General features: G+C 40.1%; 1 protein-coding gene across 5 annotated transcripts in view; it reads right to left on the bottom strand.

Moving 5' to 3' along the window:
- Nucleotides 1–20,674, bottom strand: part of MYO5A (myosin VA) — a 218,803-nt gene that overhangs the window by 17,975 nt on the left and 180,154 nt on the right. For 4 of the 5 annotated variants that reach the window (XM_073303845.1, XM_073303846.1, XM_073303848.1 and 1 more), the window contains 6 exons: nucleotides 19,283–19,429; nucleotides 18,282–18,338; nucleotides 17,301–17,528; nucleotides 12,670–12,770; nucleotides 9,734–9,932; nucleotides 5,487–5,580 (listed from right to left, as the gene is read on the bottom strand). In XM_073303845.1, the coding sequence (XP_073159946.1) occupies nucleotides 5,487–5,580; nucleotides 9,734–9,932; nucleotides 12,670–12,770; nucleotides 17,301–17,528; nucleotides 18,282–18,338; nucleotides 19,283–19,429 (826 nt within the window). The remainder of the gene's footprint in view (nucleotides 1–5,486; nucleotides 5,581–9,733; nucleotides 9,933–12,669; nucleotides 12,771–17,300; nucleotides 17,529–18,281; nucleotides 18,339–19,282; nucleotides 19,430–20,674) is intronic. The other variant, XM_073303847.1, reaches the window with a different exon arrangement.

Below are 20,674 nucleotides of genomic sequence, written 5' to 3'. Positions count from 1 at the left end.
CTTTGACCAAAGGTGTAGAAGCACTTTTCCACGAGAGTCCTGACTTCGAGCACTCCTGGAGCAGTACATCTTTCATTTCCTGTTCTCTTGGGATACAAACGGGCCCCAAGACAGACACGCCCACTACTGGAATATGCTGTGCACCAGAAAATCATGTAGTTCCCATTCATGACCCTTGGAGTAGTGCCTGCACAGGCTGTCTGCCAGTGTATTGTGTATACCCAGGAGGTATGCTGCTGATATGGTAATCTGGTGACGAACACATCTACGCCACCGATTGACAGCCTCTATGGCAAAGGGGCCGGGCTGGGGTGGAGGGTGGCAGATCTTGCTCCCTGGTGCTTGCTGATATAGAACACTGTTGTCACGGTGTCTGACATCACTTGAATATGCTGGGATTGTCTGAGCAGTAAGAGTATGAGCAGAATCTTTTGCAGGCCTCTCACACACACCGCTCTCAGTTCTAGGAGGTTTCCGTGCATCCTGGATGCCCGAGGAGTCCAAGTCCCTTGTACTATGTGCTCATCTAGATGGATGCTCCATCCTAACAGGGAGACGGAGGTGATCAATGTTTTCTCAGGGATGGGAGAAGTGAAGAGAACTTCCATGCACACTTGCTCTCCCACCAATCTAGAGAGTCCAGCACTCTGAGAGGAAGTGTGACCAACTTGTCCATTTTGTGTCTGCTTGGCATGTACAGTGTCTGAACCCAAGCCGGCAGGCAATGAAGGCGAAGTCTCACAAAAGGATGTTACATTGGTACAGGACTCCATGTGACCCAGGAAGATCTTCTGTCTGCGAGCTTATGTCTGCATGCTCACTGTGAGTTGTGAGATCAGATTCTCTATTGATTGGAATCTGTCCTGAGGGAGGCAAGCCCTGGCCCTGACAGAGTCCAGAGATACTTCAGTGAATTCTGTGGGAGCTAAAACAGACTTTTCCGTGTTCACACAGAGTCCCAATGATGCTAGAAGACTGAGCAGGGATGAGGTTGCTGTCAGTACCTCTTAATTAGATTTCTCCATCAACAGTCAATCTTCTAGGCAGGGAAAAACTGATGATCTGTGGTGATGGAAATGGGCTACCACAACTGAAAGCAACATTGTAAATACCCAGGGGGCTGTTGCTAATCCAAAGGGGAGCACCCTATATCGATAATGGTTTGAACCTAGAGCAAACCTGAGGAATCTCTTGCATGAGAGGTGGATGTCTATATGAAAATAGGCATCCTCCACATCAAGAGTTGTGAACCAGTCCTTTCTGTTTAGTGACAGAATTATTGACATCAGGGTAACCATCCTGAACCTTAATCTGTAGATGAAAACATTGAGCTGTTGGAGATCTAAGATGGAACTCCATCCTCTCTTTTTAGGAATGAGGAAATATTTCAAGTAAAACCCCTTTCCCCAATGTTGAGGGGGTACTGGCTCTATGGGCCCCCACTGAAGGAGGGAGGTCTACCTCTTCAGTGAGTATCCTCTTGTGAGAATGGTCCCTGAGGAGGGATGGGGAATGGAACTCTATGATGTAGCAAAAATGAATGATGTCGAGAACCCATTTATCTGTTATCATTTGCCAGGTATGGGAAAGACAGGCTAGGCGGTTGCCAAATTTAATAATGAGGTCTGAAGTCAAAGGACATGGCACCTGGATTGGTTCAGAGCTCTCAAATATCCCATCAAAAGTACTTCTTAAAAGGCAGCTGTGATTGGAAGGAGAATGAAGGAGGAGCATTATGTTTGCTCTGCTGCATCCTCTGCCAATTTTGCGGCAGTTCACAGCCCCTCTGGTGGTAGAATGGTTGTGCTGCTTTCTAGGCTTGTGAGGTTGCCTATGATATTTCCTCTTTGGTGGTGGTGTGTATATCCCCAGGGACAGGAGGATTGCCCTGGAGTCTTTCAACGAGAGTGCAATGAATCATCCATTTTCTCACTGAATAAGTTGTTCCCATCAAAAGGCAAATCCTCCTCTGAACATTGAATGTCCCTGAGGAATCCCAAGTAATGAAGCCAGGACTCCCAGTACATGATGATAGCCATCACCATCAATCAGGAGGCTGTGTTGGCCTGCACCTAATGCAACTTGGAGAGATGATCTGGCAATCAATCTACCCTCTCCAATAAGGGCTTGAAACAGTGCTCTATCCTCTTGTGGGAGCTTATCCATGAGCTCTGGAAATTTTGAGTAATGGACAAAATCATACTTAGAAATTACCACTTGGTAATTGCCTGTTTGGAATTGCAAGGTGGTTAAAGTAAGTAAATTACCAGGGAGGAGGTCCAAAAATTTAGCCTCCTTATCTGAAGGAGCGTACCTTGATTAACTTTGCCTGCTCTTTTCAGTGGCAGTTTGTACAACTAAAGAGTTTTGGGCTGGATGCATATACAAAAATTCTTCTCCCTTGGATGGCACTAAGTATTTCTTTTCCCTAACTTAGGAGTAGGGGCACATGCTGCTGGTGTATGTCAGACGACTCTGCACTCTGTAAAACGTCAAGGAGTTTCTGAGGTGTCTCTTGGATTTCCTCTACAGGAATCTGGAGTGTATCAGCAACCCTCCTTAACGAGTCCTGAAACTGCCTGTTAGTTATCTGGTGGAGAAGGTGAGCCTGGGTCCTCACTGAAGCCAGTGAGAGGCATCAAATATTGGCTGAGGAGGACTCCATAACATAGGGTACAATCAGTCCCAAGGAGGGTACCTGTCTTGTGGGGTTTCCAGGGGGGCCAGGAGATTCTGGATCTTCTATCTGGGCTAACATCCTGTCTTGACAGGGATGATGTCAGTCCCTCATTTGCCTGAGGAGGAAAATGTAGGCTCCGACTCTAAGGGTGGTGTCATCAGTACCATGGATGTTGAAATGCCACAACTGGTGGAAGGGATAGGAGAGTGACTTTTCCTTTTGTACCATCCCTGGACTGATGGTGTCAAGTTCTCTCTTGTAAGGACCAGCTCTGATAAGATGGGAGACTGCAGACACAGAAGGATAATATCCTCTGGAGTAGTATATGCATCCTACTAATCAGGGGATGAGGACTGTTCTCCTTGTGCTCCATGGCAGCCAGTGCAGAAGCCCATAGACGTCAAAGCCTCTTTATGAGAATGCAACTCCATGATCACTGCAAGGGGCTCTCAGTGCTTCTCCTTGGTTGGTATCAATGACCATCTTGACCTTTCCTCTTGGTTTTTCTCCCTGGTCAGTAGCAATGATGGTCCCACTCTTGTTGATAGTGCTGGTATCAAGGCATCTTTGCTCTTTGGAGCCTGAAATCAGTATAGTGGCCATGATGAGATCCTGAGCCTTTTGGACCAGGTGCAAGGTCTTACCCAACTTAGATGGTGTTGGGAAACAAGCCCTCCTCTTAGATGTGGGATTTTATTCTTGCCTTCTGAGAAGGTTTCCTATGAGGAGTTGTCTTTGGCTCTACTCCTGTCTGCCCCTATATCAGAGGTTGTAATGCTAGGAGGTGTGCTTCTCAACGCCTCTGCCGGATCAGACTAGATCCTCAGAGCATGATTCATCAGAAATATTTTAAGTCTATATTCCAGCACCTGCCAGGTTCAGCTGGGAAAGGATCTGTAGATGTCACACTTTGAAGAGATGTGCACTTCTCTGAGGCAGTACGGCATTTCTGATGGTTCTTGTCGCTGACTGGGAAAGTCTCGGGGCAGGAGATACAGTTCTTGAAACCTGAGATCCTAGGCATAATATCTTCCACATACACTCCCGGATTTTAACTAACACACACAAAAACTATTAAACTATCTCAGTAAATTTAAAAAATATTTACAGGTTAGACACCGAAGAATCAACTTGGTGGACACTGGAGGGTTCTGCCTCAGACCATGCCACAGCAGAAAGGAACTGGGGAGCAATCACGTGTAGCAATTAAAAAAAAACACTTTTAGTTGTCTTTCTCAACATCACACACTCATTGTTACCAGACTTGACATCCTAAACTGATACTCACTTTGACATAAATAAAAATAACTTTGGTTTATATTTCTGAAAACTCACATTCAATTATGACCATCAACATTAAAAGAAAACCAGAAAGCAGAAAAACAAAGATTCTTTGCATGTCTCTGTTAGTGCTAGGGAAGCTCACGTTTCAAAATAAAGTGGGACATTTATATTTATCACGCTCCTCCTCAGAAATATTTTCCTCTTGGCAAAAAACTGCATACTATGTTGGGTAAATAGAGAACACAAACTGTGTGGTGTTTTGCAATCAACCTGGTCTTTCCTTTCAGTGAAACATCCACCCATTTTTCCCTCTTCATCTTATACCATGTAACCAATTAGTTCATTTATTGTTATGGTCTACTCATATGCTATTTCATATCTAATGTATGTATGCCAAATAGATTTAAATTGTAGGATTACAGAAGCATAAGATTCACAGGTATTTAGGATAAGTGTATTTTAGGTATATATGTAAAGCATGGCTGGAACACAAGGCCCACAGGCTGAGGCCTGTAAGATTTTAGCTTAGTCATACTAGGCCTTAGGCTTAAGAACACTTGACATTAGTGGGTGACCTATGACTAACGCTATGTCACTAAGGTTAAAAGATTACTGAAAAGAATGGGCCAATAGGTTATATTATGGGAAACATGTTGTAATGTACACGTCTAGACCGCAAGGCACCTAATTGTAACATCATGGTATGTCCTGCTTTGACTGCAGGTTACCATGGACTCTGTTGTGCACAGATGTTAATGAGAATAAGGGGAACTAAGATGACCACCTATGTAAAATGGGGCACCCCAATATTCATGGGGTGTAGAAGTACAGATAAGGAAAAGACAGTTGAACCCTCATGCATACGCATAAGGTATTAGGTGTGGTCAGAACAACAATATAAAATATGTTCCCTGGTTGGGTAAAAGTGCCAAGACCCTTGGACGACCTCATTAGGATGACCCCAGCAGGAACCACCCACCTGTCTCGATGGCTATCTGTTGAGAGATCCACCCAACTCTATGAAATCTTTGTGTATGTGAGTATGGATGTGGGACTGGTCAGTGCATGGATTCTCTCCGGTTGCGTAAATTGGTATGTAGTGTAACTTAAAAAACAAACAAGATTTTTTTTTTTTACTTTTAAACTTTGTTTGTTGTTACTGTCCTCATTCTTCGTGTGTTCTTAGAGCCTCCAAATCTCTATTCTATTTATCTTTAATCTGTAGCAACAGGAGCCAGACTCATTGTAATTTACCACAGAACTATCAATTCATTCAATTTAAAATAAAGGCTACAATCAATATTAACTATTACTTTAGAAGACATCATTATAGAGGATCATACGCTGCCTTCAATACGCACACAGACCTCTCAGTAGATCTTCAGTTTCTATGCTAAGATAACTGGCTTACACTGTTTAAGACTCATTGCCTTACTAAATAATGACATACAAACATTTGGTGCCAAAGAGTTCAACAGGAGTTAGAACAAGTCTCTCTCTCACACATAAACATTATAAATACCTTCAAGTTCACCAATCTTTTTAGCAAACACTTTCAGCTGCTTTTTCAGCTTGCGAACTGTCTTGTCCTGCTTTTCAAGCTGCTCCATTAAATCCTGTACATTAAAATAAGAGATAAGATTCAGGTACTAGACAAATGTTATTACACGTGAAACAAACAAGACTAACACTATTAGTGTTACAAAAGGGACTGCGAGAAAAGCTGAAAGGAAATGCCACCATCTGGCTGAAATTTGCAAGCCTGTACACTGCCTAAAATTCAAGCCAAACATTATCAAACATATTGTCAAGCTGCAGCGTGATGGAGGCAGAACTCTTATGCAGATATATTTTGCGGATGCCCACATACCCTGGTCAGTGATTATGGTGAGTGGAAGAGATTGTATAATAACACATCTATTCAAGGCTTCCCATTACACTGCTAACCTCAACTTCTGCACCCTCTATTCCTGCCCTCAGGCCTGCCTTTAGCCTCACAAATGGATTAGGTTTGTTGTTTTTGGTTTTTTTTCAAAGGGGGGGGGAGTACAAGACTCAAATTCAGCTTTATAAAACACATGATATTTGTTGTAACCCTCATGCTTTCTCTCTGCCATATCACCATCTGTCTGCTGTCATCACATTTACTTAGACTGTAATATCATGGGGCAGGGACCATCTTTTTGTTCTGTGTTTGTACAGCGCCTAGCACAATGGGGTCCCAGTCCATGACTAGCTCCTAAGTACAATCACTATACAAATAAGAAGAAGTAATAATAATACACTCACTGTGCTATCTCTTATTTAAGGCATGACTATACCGAGAGTTAGTACGCAGCAAGCTGGGGCATAAATCTACAGGACACTCGCCTGCCATATCCTAAGTTGCTGTATGGACCCTGCTACTGAGCACTAAAAGTTCACAGTATGCTTTGACTTCCTGCTGTTTGAAGCTATGGAACTTTTAGTGCATTGTAGCAGAGTTCCCATGGTGATTTAGTGAACATCAGGCTAGTGCACTGTAGATTTACACTGCACTTGCTGTGCACTAACTTGCTGTTTAGACAAGCCCTTAGACAGCAAGTGCTTTGGAAAAGGGACCTACCATCTTGTAATTTTGTAATGCACATTGCGGCGCTGATTAAAAAATATCAATAAAAAGTTTAAAATAATTTGTGGAAAGTCTTTGAAGATTACATTAACACAGAAAAACTCAAATAATTTCAGATTAAGGGTTTGAAAGCATTTGAAAAAAAAACGACACTCATTAAATCTTGGTTCTTTATTATACTAATAGGAATGTGAGGCAGAGGTAGCAGGTACATTCTGAACCAGAAGCACCCATCAGAGATGCTATCATTCTCTAAATGTTGTGGAAAATATTAACAGGTCTTTGACAGTTGGTGGGAAGCAGGTATAAAATTGGCCTTGATATTTGCGCCCCAAAGAGTTTACCACCTAAAATGTGATGAAACTGCAGGAGTCAGGTTAAAGGTCTGTTAGCCAATAGGACAGAGCGGGCATTCATATTCAAAGCAGTGGATAAAATAGTTAACAAAAAATTCCTATTGACTCTCTTATCTCCAGATATAATATTTTTTTTATTAAAATTAAAGAAAGATGTGTGTCTAAATCCACTAGGCTGCTTTCAAAAGCTCAACCAAGGGATTTGACTTCTGCACCACAACAAACAAACAAAAAAGACACTTTTATAGTTCATCTATACAAAATAAGTAGTTGTGAGCCTCTCACTCATTTGGAAACCCATAAATGAATTTCTATTTTCCTGTTTTCGCCTTTGTTTTTGCTCTTTATAAAAATCTTAATTAAAAAACGTAAACAGAGTAAGCATTCAGTAGAGTATTTTGATTCCACCACCTTTATCACAAGTCGATTCCACAGTTTCATAGAAGGATCCAAATGCTACAATCATTCACTAACATGAATAACTGTGAGTAATCCTATTAACAAAAACTGGCTTCAATAGGACTATTCATTTTAGTAGGCTCTATATATAGCAGTCAGTCTCTGCAGGACCAACTTGCAATTTTCCTGAATCAGATTTTAATATTTCACCTTTAAAATTTTTAGCAAAGAGAAAATTTGGAAACTAAGTATTTTAGCATCACAAGCTTTATGTTCAGAATGCCAATTTTGATCCTAAAATGTAATTTTATATTCAAAATTAGGCTGCTTTGATCACGCTACAAGACTCAGATTAGTAACAAACTGTGTCAAAAAGAGACATTAAGATTACACAAATGACACTAAAGACTGACAACAAAAGCTGTGGGGGGAAAGTTGACATGGTGAAGCTCTCTGTAGAGGATTTCCTTGGAGAGAGGAAAAGGCAGCCAGCTTGCTCTTCAGTTAGTGCTCCAGAAGTAGCAAACAAAACAACAGAAAAACATGATCTACATACAATCATCCGTTTGTAAAGTGAAATCCGATACGACTGATACTTCATGGGGTCATCTGCATACAACTCCTCATAAAACTGAAAAAATAGGTACAGATTTTTTTTCCTCCTCCCTTTTTGACCCTAATATTTCAGCAAACACTGTATAAACCAAGTCAGGTTAAAACAAGATTAAGAAGCTAATTTTTTTTTTTTTTGGTAGGCTAGATTTTATGTCCTGCTGCAGTTCCCTCCATCTGCCCATAGACAATGTTTGATTTAGATGAATTGACATTAGTGCTAGTTATTAAAGAGTCAATTCTTATGAATATCACTAATAATATAACAGTGAGAGTAAGAGTAGACGAGAACCTATGTCAGAAGGTTATAAACCCCACTAATACTACTGACTATGAGAGTAGTGAACATTGAGATCCTTAGTTCACATCAAGGAATGCTGCTAATTCTTTCCCACTTTACCCAACAGGTAGTGGAAAAGAAGAAGAATGCAGTCAACCTGGCATTCTGTAACAGCAGAAGCAGATTCCTAAAGAATGAGTCTAAATGTGGCAAGTAATATACCCTTCTTTGGATGCGAAAAGGAAATTCCTCTGGGATGGACTTATGTGATTATGTGTTGGCTTGGGAGGCTAGAATCCATTGAGTAGCAATCTCTAAAAGGTAGCTAAATACCAAAATACAGACTAAGGATCTGAAAGGAGGAGCTATACAGACAGAAAAGCTTTTTATCATTTAATTTTTCCAGTGGGGTAAGGTTATTTCTGGGATAAATTAGTAAAAAGCCTTCAATCATAAACTTACTTCCAAGACCACTATCTTCAGCCCATCACCTTCTGTCAAAACCTCAGACACTACAAATATAACCCTATATTAAGAATGGCTGTGATATACTGAAATGGGAAAGAACATCTCTCACTTTGTTTAGAATAGGGGGCCACCGGTGTCAGAGCACAGGTAGGAAAATTTCCTTTCTTCTTAAAAGCAACACAACTCAGTTTGCTACGTAAAGAACATTACAGGAGAAAGATTTTTGGGTAATGAGTGACAATGTGCCAGCAATATGTCAGTATGGAGCTCCCAGAGAAAATTCCCCTATTAATCTGCTAGGAACCCTGTATGCCAGGAAGCATGTGCTTGAAGAGAAGAGGGTGACAGGCCAAGGAATCTGTTCTTCTTTCATTCGTACAAAAATGCTGTCAAATAACCAAGGAGGGAGTTAACCCCATTTGGTCAAGAGACTTCTTGAAAATGTTTGTTCCTCCAACATAAACTGAACAAACAGAGAATATAGTGCCTTGTTTGACCTATGTAATTTGAGATGGTGGGAATGAGGAAGATAGAGACTTTCCAAGGCACTTAGGAGTTTATCTTCCCCCAGAGTTTTTCTAAAAGCACCTGACACTTTGTGTAATTTTGTGCATTCCAGGGCAAATACTTTGTAGAAGTTTACATATAAACTCCAGGGATAACAATTTCCTATTAGAGATGATTTACAGTATTTAGAAAGGGGGCGGGGGCATCAGATGTCAGATAATTAGCCCACTCCTCCTTTCAATTTGGTGGTGGAACTGTAACAGGCGATTTAAAAAGTTACCTACAGCACAGAGCTGGTAATGAAAATCATACCAGAGAAATTTTGTCTTTCATATGATGGGGCTGAAATGTTATACCCCAACAGCATGAATTTTGTCATTTCATCTATTATAGTATTACCCTACCTGCAAAAATCTACTGCAAACATGCAATTAACCTTGGGAGTTTCCCGCTTGAAAACTGGTGGCAGTATATGTGTCTCTGTATCTCTCTCTCTACATCTGCTAGCATTTACATTGCAGTAGTATCTCCCTTACCAAGTTTTCATTAGTCAGCCGGGTGATCTCATGCTGTAGACTGGCCTCAATCCGAGCTTCTGGGGGCAGCTGCAAGTTCTGTGCTAAAAGCTGCTGCTGGCGGTTATTCTCCTCCTTCAGACTCTGAATCTCACCCCGGAGAGCTTCCAGCTCATTGTCGTGACTCTTTTTCTGGGACTGAAGCTGAGATTCTAGGAGCCTACAAAAACCCAGCAAGATTTGAGCGAGACACTTAGCATTAACATCCCAAATTCTCACCAGGAGTCTAAAGCTTTAGTTGCTGTGCAGATATTTAGCTGCTGACTTGCAAGGAAAAATGAAAAATGCAGAGTACTCTTTAAACCCTTCAATATGCCTTCTGATTAAATTATCAAACAATCAAACAATGGGAGACAGCACAGTAATGCTGATACTGCTTTGCATCTTCTCTGTGTTTGAGCAAGTACTATTTACTGGTAGTACTGAAAACATGCCATAACACGCAACATATCCGTAAATCTCTTTTGTCTAGTGATGTTTCTATGGGGGCCAAGAACATTTTCCAAGTTTAAATAGGTAAAATAAGATTTTAAAGATGCTTTATTTGTTTAAAATAGGGCCCATATGGTATTAATAGAGAAATCTTTTTCCAGGTTAACTCTGTTCAGTGAGAAACCAAAACATTGAACTGCAAATGAACACAAATCAGCCTGATTCAATATTTAAGCATGCATTAGACAATTTAATAGAGGGTTATTACGTGTGCTAGAAATGTGAGCTAGGGAATGGTGCACAGGATTAGGACCCAATAATTTAGGTTTTAATCCTGGCTCTACCTCTGACTCTCTTTTTGATCTTGGGGAAATCATTTATGTCTCAAATTCTCCAAATGTGAAATGGGGAGAATACCTAGTTGCTTACTTCAAATGAGTGCTGTGTGAATGAATTCATATTTGTCAGGCAGTATAAGGCTAAATCTACCCTACACACCACTAGCGGCTGCTGAAAGCCAGGTGCAATGTAGACGTACCCTTTGAGTGCTATGACTCACTCTCTGGGGTATGTACACACAGGAAATGGCATTAATAGTGACATTGGCACTATCAGAAACACTTTCAGGGTTTAAATATGAATAAGGCAGACAAGTTAGCTGGTAGCTACATTGAACAAGCATGTGAAGGCAAACAGTCATTTTCCTTACAAAAAGCTCTCTGCCTCTTGCTCTAACGCTTGTTGACTATATAGCGCTAGGACAAGAAACAAAAGATGCAAAATGACCACTCTCCATCCCTCTCTGCGTTACATTCGCTATTCTAAGTTAATGCTTAGCAGACTTACAAAAGAAGATTAGGTTTAGGATTTGTTAGCATAAGAAAAGGAAAGACATTACAGAAGTTAATAGCATTCATTACTAAGTATCTGTTTTGGTAGCTACTGTTCTGTAAATGTATAGGGATTAAAAACAATGCAAAACTAATGGGTTATCACAAATGGAAGACTATGGACATTCTACAAAAATTTTGAAAGATGAACACATGCTATGAATGAGTGACTGTATTCGCTTACAAGATGCTGTGTGCACTTGGCCAATTAAATGCCCAACTAGCAGTCTGCCCACACATTTTCAGGTGTGGCAGTGACTGTACGCATACTTTTGCACACCACCCGATCATTTGAAAAATTCTTTCTATGTTTGAAAGTTACATTTTGAATGGACACTTCTTTTAGTATTGCCCCCTCCAAGATGATTGTGTACAATTACTTATCATCAGACAAAATAAGAAAAACAACAAGAAAAACTTTAAAAGAAAATAAAAAGTACACAGAAGCTATTTAAATAATAGCATTAAAAATCAATTAAATCATTAAATTTTCTTCAAACTGAAAAACAATACGTCAAAACATTTCCAGACACAACATGAAGGTAGACAAGTAACATAGTTACAAAGTCTCTTTCATTTCAGTTGTAGAACTGCTGGTGTTTTATATTGTCCATTTCTGTTCAGTGTACACATTTTGTATTGGATCATATTTTCATTGTTACAGCCATCTTAAGTTTTTAATGGCATGCCTTGGTAGATAGAACGGTTCACAGACCAGGTTTTGGGTAATTCTTCTACTCTTTGTAGAAAATGATTATGATCAATTATTTCTGAACTATTAGTGCATAAGAAACATTGCAGCTAAAGCAATTCCATAGCAGGGGGCACAGTTAGTAAGAAGAGAGAATGCAAAATGAAGAAAACCCCATTCTGGTAACCTGTTGGTTTGTTTTAACCCTTCATAAACCAGCCATAGTTCTCCATCCTCATTCAGCATATGATAGTCCTGAAGAGATTGTCTTCCAAGCAAAATATTTAAAAAATACAAAAAACACAAAAGGGATACATGATGATGATGAGAGGACACATTAACAAGGTAAGTAAATGTTAAATTTCACTTATGAAAGGCAGACACGAGACAACATTTTAATCTATACAGCTCTAAAGCTACTTAGTAAAACATTGATAAACTTGATTGCAGTTTCACTAACTGAGCAATTCTGTTCTGAATGTTAAAGAACAGTGTCGCTCACTGCATTTCATACTATTACAAAACATGCGAAATAATAAATTGCTATGACAAGTGCTAGTGAAATGTTTCGAGAGACAAGAGGAATGTCACACATACCAAAAGAGAGGTAATCATACAAAGGTAATTTAAGCTCCAGCGTCAATTACAGGCATGGATGATGGAAACCCCAGGAAGCTTGATTTTGCATTTATATCTTAGTATTTAGAATATTAATTTGAATTTTGAAAATAGCAGTCTTATCCAGCAAAATAATGAAACCCCAAATACAAATGCATTTAGGGAATTTAGTCTCATCTTGATGCAACTCGAAGTATGGTACAGCATAAGTGAGGCAAAAGTGGGTTCAAAGTTATTATGATAAGCAAAATAAATACAAAACATACCTGTTTGTTTCCTTTAGCCCAATATATGCCTGTGCTATTTCTCCTTTGTCTTTCATCTTCTGTACATCCTCCAAGAGGATTGTAGAATCTGTCATAGTATTCTGTGGGGAAAAAACAGTTCCAGGGTAAGGTTTAACATTTCCAAATTAATGAAGGGCTAGATTTGGCAACCTTTACTCAAGTTGAATAGCACCTTACTCCTTGTGTAACCCCCACTGAAATGAACAGTTCTGCTTGGGAGAGAAGGGGTAGCAGAATCTGGTACATTGTCTCTACCTGCCATACAGACAAAATATCTTTTAAAATGTACCCCTCACAACACACTGAAATATCTCTATCTCTAACTCTATCTACCAAGTGTGTGCGTGTGCCTAAACCTCCCTTTCCTCATCTGCCCACCATCTAAAAGGAACAACATAAACCTCATGAAACAGTGAATTCACATTTTGTTTTGAATTCTCGTGAACGGTCGTCTTATAATTTTTTTAATATAAGCAACAAAATTTTCAAAAGATGTATTCAATTCACAAATACATTTTATTGCTGTTTATGATTCAGAAATGGTAGCATTAACCCTGTCATATTTGGAACCTTGCAAATAATTTCCATTTCCACCTTTACACAGTTTTAAAGGTTATTTTGGAAAGTTGGCAGTAATGTACACTGGCAAATTCTGCAAGTAAAAAGATCATCATCACCTGATTTGTTCAACACAGAGTTCAATGTACATAGTTCAATTTTTGCTGCTGCATTTTCCCTTTTTCTTCACTTCAGCTTAGTAAGATTTTTATCTGATTTCTCCAACCTCATATGCCAAGTTGTTTTTAATTTTACATCATTTTACGTGGATGATAATGTCGTGAAGCTGCATGGCTTTAATGGATACCAGAACCTAAAGCCTGACATTTCTGTTTCACTCTCACAGTAATTAAGTCTCTGAGCAAGGCTACTACTAAGTATTTCAGACTTAGCCTGCACAGGCAGTTTTGCAAGATTTGAGCCTTATAGCATGAGAAGTGACAAAGCACATGAGCTCCACACAGTTACTGCCAGCTTCCTTGTCAGACGACAGTAACCTTTTCCAACTGCAAAACCATAAATGTAAGAAATTATTTTAACAACTCTGATGTTATTCTACATTTTTGAAGTAAAACTCATATAATTCTGACAACCCAATTAAGCTTCAACACACTGTACATGCATATTCTGATCTTTGTGTTGATGAAATAAATACTATTTACTCTCAGATCTCCAGGGTTGCCATGAATGGTATAGTTGTAGTAATATATGAATGAAAGGCTGTCATAAATATAAAGGGAAGGGTAAACCCCTTTGAAATCCCTCCTGGCCAGGGGAAAGCTCCTCTCACCTGCAAAGGGTTAAGAAGCTAAAGGTAACCTCGCTGGCACCTGACCAAAATGACCAATGAGGAGACAAGATACTTTCAAAAGCTGGGAGGAGGGAGAGAAACAAAGGGTCTATGTGTCTGTCCTTATTCTGTCTTTGCCGGGGATAGACCAGGAATGGAGTCTTAGAACTTTTAGTAAGTAATCTAGCTAGGTACGTGTTAGATTATGATTTCTTTACATGGCTGAGAAAAGAACTGTGCTGAATAGAATAACTATTTCTGTCTGTGTATCTTTTTTGTAACTTAAGGTTTTGCCTAGAGGGGTTCTCTATGTTTTGAATCTAATTACCCTGTAAGGTATCTACCATCCTGATTTTACAGGGGGGATTTCTTTATTTCTATTTTTTATTAAAAGTCTTCTTGTAAGAAAACTGAATGCTTTTTCATCGTTCTCAGATCCAAGGGTTTGGGTCTGTGGTCACCTATGCAAATTGGTGAGGCTTTTTATCCAACATTTCCCAGGAAAGGGGTGGGGTGCAAGTGTTGGGAGGATTGTTCATTGTTCTTAAGATCCAAGGGTCTGGGTCTGTAGTCACCTAGGCAAATTGGTGAGGCTTTTTACCAAACCTTGTCCAGGAAGTGGGGTGCAAGGTTTTGGGAAGTATTTTGGGGGGAAAGATGTGTCCAAACAGCTCTTCCCCAGTAAACAGTATTAGTTTGGTGGTGGTAGCGGCCAATCCAAGGACAAAGGGTGGAATATTTTGTACCTTGGGGAAGTTTTGACCTAAGCTGGTAAAGATAAGCTTAGGAGGTTTTTCATGCAGGTCCCCACATCTGTACCCTAGAGTTCAGAGTGGGGGAGGAACCTTGACAAAGGCCTTCATTACAAACAAAATGTATGGAACATAACTATGTTCTTCTCAGCTCTGTGTGTTGTACCTCTCACCTAAAACTTCTAATCCAATAACTTTCGGCCTTTCCTGCCAAACATTTTTAGATTGTAGTGCTCTGGATTAAGTCATGCGTATGTTACCTTTGACACATTACAACACTAAAAACACTATAAAGCTATGTAATTTTTCACATCACGGACTCTTATGTGCGATTTACAGTTACATAATTGTAATATTACCATCTCTAAAGAGGGATCTGATTCCCAATTTCCCCTGGAACTGTGCTGCTCTTAACTCCCCAAACACCTCTGATAAAATACATTTATTCAACTGACTGCATAAATTTCAGGGTTTTTTAATTTAATCTTTAAATTACCATAACCTGCCAGTATCACCTTAGCTCTAAATTGTTATTATGTTTGTTTTAAAGAACTTGTAGATTAATTTTTTTCTTATTCCTTTAGGGAATGAGAAAAGATCTCTGCAAAACGTGACGATTGAACTTCAAATACATCAAAGTTATTTGTGAACTAGTGAAGTGACAGCTCAAACGTGTTTCATATTTGATGATGTTTTTAGCCTGTAAGAAATCTGGCTTACAGCAGTGAAAAGATGTTTACCTTATCCTCCTGGCAATCAAATCGGCAAGCAAGAAGGAAGAGAAACAATTAATCAGCAAATTCTGTTCCTGCCATAGCTGTCCAAACTAACAATCAAAAATTATCTGCAAACTTATCATTGTCCATCCCATTGGTCACCTTTTTATTTCCCTTGTACTCAAACAGGTGTGAAGACCACACCTGCATCTTCTTGTTAGGAACAATTTATTCTAGGATTTATTTACAATATTTAAAATATTCCACTAACAGGTTTTGTTCCCTTTATAACTAATTATGTTAGAAGTTAAGACATGAACAGCCACCTGTATCACAGACTTTCACTATACTTTCAGTAAACATCTCTTTACAGTAGCAGGGGAAAAAGGTAACACCCATACTCACTTCCTGGTGGGCTTACCAAGCTCTGGATGGCTCAGTTCTCCAATCCAATTATCATGTCTACTTGTTTGGTGTTATCTGAAAAGTCCTAATGTTTTTTGGTTAAAGAGATATTACTTTCAAGTTGAGTCCTGCTTTTGAAATTGTGAAAGATCCTAAATATCTCATCATCAGAACTACAGTTTTATTCTCCTTTAAGATATGTACTTAAGGGGACTATGATGGTACCTATTGCTCTTGTTAAGATAACATGGTAACTTAACCATTCAGCTGGAATAGGCACAACATTGTAAATTATCCTTTTGACACTTTCTTGCAACTTGGAAACAAAGAAGGGTGATCATTTATGCCCAGACTTAGATCTGGAGGAAACATTTCCTGCTACCTCCTACTGAACTATGAGCTGGGGGAATATAGGAGGATTTCTGGGAAGTGTGGTAAGTTTGCCAACTGACCTAAATATTCATAAGGGGCTAGTGCCACTCAAGCTGAATCGCACCAGCAAGCAGTTGACAGTGATTTTTGCATTGCTAGCAAAGTAACTAATTTAAATGATGGGAGGTGCTCTGAGTTTTCTGCAACAGAAATACAGCACAATTCCAATCAATGCTCTTCAATTATTTTTGCTGCCAACTTCTAAATACATCCAGGCTTTAACACTTTGTCTGAATAAAGTTAACAATTAAGCATGCATTTAGCAGTCCAGGGAAATAAATATTGTTGGCAGTTAAACCAAACTCTAAGGGTGTGTCTACACTAGCTGCTGGATCGGCGGGCAACAATCGATCCAGTAGGGATCAATTTATCGCGTCTAGTCTAGATGCAATAAATCAATCCCCGAGGGCTGTCCCGTGGACTCCTGTACTCCACTGTGGCGAGAGGCGCAGGCGGAGTCGACAGGGGAGCAGCAGCAGTTGACTCACCGTGGTAAGTAGATCTAAGTATGTCGACTTCAGCTACGTTATTCACGTAGCTGAAGTTGCATAACTTAGATCGACCGCCCGCCCGCCCTACCCCCCCAGTGTAGACCAGGGCTAAGTTACATTCTTTATCAATTTCTCATGTAAATAATCATCTTCTGAAGATCTTGGCCAAATGTCAATAAATCAGCCCTGGTCTGACTAACTAGAGATATGTTAAGGAAAACGATTGGCTTGTAGGCCAGAAATCGGTCTAGTTATGGAATCTCCCACTTTGGCCTATTCTAATTTTGTGTTCTTATAACAACCCCTGCTCACTCCTAAAAAGGCTTTAAAGGACCATGTGTAGACTGGGGAGGAAAACTGATCTGGCTCATTTAAGAAAATCATCACAACACTCCCAGGTAAAAAGTTGTAGCTTAATGCTGCAATTTAACTTTACTTCCTAGGACATCTGCAGGCTGTTACTTACCTTGGGTTGAATAGCCTCCTTCTGACTCACCAGCTGAGACCTCAGGATGAGGACTTCTTCCTTGCGTACCTCCAGTTCCTCACTTACGGAGGTCAGCTGATCCAGGAGGACTCTGTAGGCAGGGGCACCAGGAGCAGTCACCTCTGGAGAGCTCCTCTCCAAAAGGGCCTTCTGCAGCTCATTCAGCTCATTCTTCAGCTTCTTGTTCTCAGATTCAAGTTCTTGACGCTGCAAAGAAAAAAGACATCCCCATCACTTAGCAGAACCCCTTCTACTCCTCCACAACAGTTACACAGAATTACGAACCACAGGACAGAAGTGTTAAAACTATGGGGAAAATCTCTCCCATTTTCCTGATCTCTTAGCCATAGGGAACAGTGCCTAGAAGGATTTCACTAACTGGTCTACCCTTTGTCTGAAGTACAAAACCAGAAACACCCCGGCGCTGGCCCCTATAAAGGCTCAACTGAAAAATGTCCATTAATCTCTTCCTCCTCTACTCTTCCCTTGACACAAAATTTTTCAAGAATTTCTATTAGACCCAAGCCAGCTTGTGCCTAGCAGGGTTATCAAGATTCTGCACTGTGCAGAAGATGCTAGCAGCATGTGACTCTCTCAAACAAACTATGGTACTGGGACGTGATCATCTGTTTGGTATGGTCCATCATATGCAACAATATCAGCAAAGCCATAGGCTAGGTGCATTGGTGTATTTATTATACAAAGCAGTTTAACCAGCTACAGGGAAGTCCTGTGTGTAAGGAGCAATTCCAGTAGTGTAGTCCCCTGCCATGCCTTCCTACAGCTCACAGTGAACAATTATGCAATAAAATGTCTATTGAGGAGGTTCTTCCTGATTCTTTCTCCAGCTGACTTACATCCTGAAGCAGGAAAGATAGTACTTACTATCCTAGCTAGTGTAACTGGTGATAACATTCTTACTAATCCTTTAAATACCAGAAGCCTCCTATCCAGAATTACCTTGAGTGACTCATATTCTAGCTCTGCGCCTCTCATTGGGGGCCTTTCCTCCTCCTCCTAGGAAAGAACACAGACAAAAGTAAAAATAAATTCCATCCTTCATCTGTTACTAACAGGAGTCAAGGCAGAAAAATGAAAATGTGCATTTTGCAGTCATGATGGGAGTTAAAGCTATTCTTCCTGGGAAGCTGAATACAGTGTATTTAGCCCTATACCTCCGAGTATTTTGTGTGGTATGTTTACATTGCCTTGTTTCATTTACTTTTTGTGCTTATCAAAGATAAATAAAATCAGGGGCAAATTGGTAAAGTTATTTGAATAGGGACAGAGAAGATCTACTCTAAATACTAAATGCAAAGAGGCTCAAGAAATCCATCAACAGAAGGGAAATGAGAATCAGTTGCCAAAATAGGACTCATATTTCTAGAAGTATTTCAAGAATATAAAATCAGAGGCAAGAATAAAAAAATCCCCCAGATCTGAATGATCATAATCTTCGGATCTGGATTCAGATCCAAACTCTTTGGCTTGATTCTTCCTGTAAGGTAAATACTGAACAGAACGAGGAATTGTTTAAATAGAGTGTTAAGTGTCAGAGTGCTTAATAAAAGTGTCACGATTTTCAAAGGCACGGATTACCCTCAGCTCCCATCGAGTTTAATAGTGGGTTCCTTAATAATAAACCAAATAAACTTTGAAATAAACCAAAATCAGCCCAGAAAAAAGCTTGAAAGCTTGTCTCTCTCACCAAAAGTAGTTGGTGCAATAAAAGATATTACCTCACCCTTGTCTTTCTAAGATCCGCCCACTTATTTTTAATGCCACAACGTGGATTTAGGAGACTGAATTTAGGTACTCAGGCATGTAACTTTTGGCCAAACAAAGTAAGTACTAATGGAGCAGATGGTTTTATAGAAACCATTCAGCAGGCCAAATTGTCTATGTGTTACTAAGGTGGGAACAACATGAGGTCCTCATGTGACTGGCTAGATGCACTCTACCCTGGTCTTGGTGCGGAGAGCCTGTTCCTCTTTCCTGTCCAGTTCATCCTGCAAGGATTGCTTTTCCTGCTCCAGCTCTGTAACCCGTTTCTGCAGCTTGAGGAACAGAGACATGTCCAGCGGTGCCTTTTTCTCACTTGGCTCCTGCTTGAGGAAGAACACAGCGGAGTCAAGAAGGGTCACCATTCCATGTCAGGCGCAAAGGGTATTGTGAGAAGAGAGGAGAGAAAGACTGGAGAAACAGGATGATTTGGGGCATATACATGTTACTTGATTCTGAGAGCTACATATTGGCATCCATAATGTATCACTAACCTTCAAAAGGTTATTTTAAAAAAGACTGACTAGTATAAAAGGTATCTAGCCTAGAGCTTTAAAGGCAGAAATAACTAGATACTAACTCTAAGGCATAAAGTCTAATTAATCATACCTCTTTTACTTACTTGTTTGGAGGGGAGACGGGAGAAAAGAAATAAGTTTGTGGTTAGATTCACTATGAAACAAACTAACTACAGGCAAACTTCTAATTTTTTAAACTATTATTGTTAGGTTCTTTAGTTAAAAGCAATATATTGCATAATTTCTTTATTTGGACCCACCATTAAGCAACCCAATAAACTGGAGTGTGAAATATAAAAATGACCAGAAGGAAGTGATTTGGGTACATTCAGAAGTTTCCTGCCCTTTTTCTTGTACTACTGTAGCTGCACTGTATACACTTGGATTAATCAACTAGCCTTCTTTTGGTATCTTGGTGTAAAGGTCATCATCATTAAGGAAGTATGGGCTGGATGAATGCACTATAAGGTGGGTAGAAAGCTGGCTAGATTGTCGGGCTCAACGGGTAGTGATCAATGGCTCCATGTCTAGTTGGCAGCCGGTATCAAGTGGAGTGCCCCAAGGGTCGGTCCTGGGGCCGGTTTTGTTCAATATCTTCATAAATGATCTGGAGGATGGTGTGGATTGCACTCTCAGCAAATTTGCGGATGATACTAAACTGGGAGGAGTGGTAGATACGCTGGAGGGGAGGGATAGGATACAGAAGGACCTAGACAAATTGGAGGATTGGGCCAAAAGAAATCTGATGAGGTTCAATAAGGATAAGTGCAGGGTCCTGCACTTAGGATGGAAGAATCCAATGCACCGCTACAGACTAGGGACCGAATGGCTAGGCAGCAGTTCTGCGGAAAAGGACCTAGGGGTGACAGTGGACGAGAAGCTGGATATGAGTCAGCAGTGTGCCCTTGTTGCCAAGAAGGCCAATGGCATTTTGGGATGTATAAGTAAGGTTATTGCCAGCAGATCAAGGGATGTGATCGTTCCCCTCTATTCGACATTGGTGAGGCCTCATCTGGAGTACTGTGTCCAGTTTTGGGCCCCACACTTCAAGAA

This window comes from Lepidochelys kempii, chromosome 10 (assembly GCF_965140265.1).
Source record: "Lepidochelys kempii isolate rLepKem1 chromosome 10, rLepKem1.hap2, whole genome shotgun sequence".
NCBI lineage: Eukaryota > Metazoa > Chordata > Testudines > Cheloniidae > Lepidochelys > Lepidochelys kempii.
This window is presented reverse-complemented; position numbering and strand designations above follow the sequence as displayed.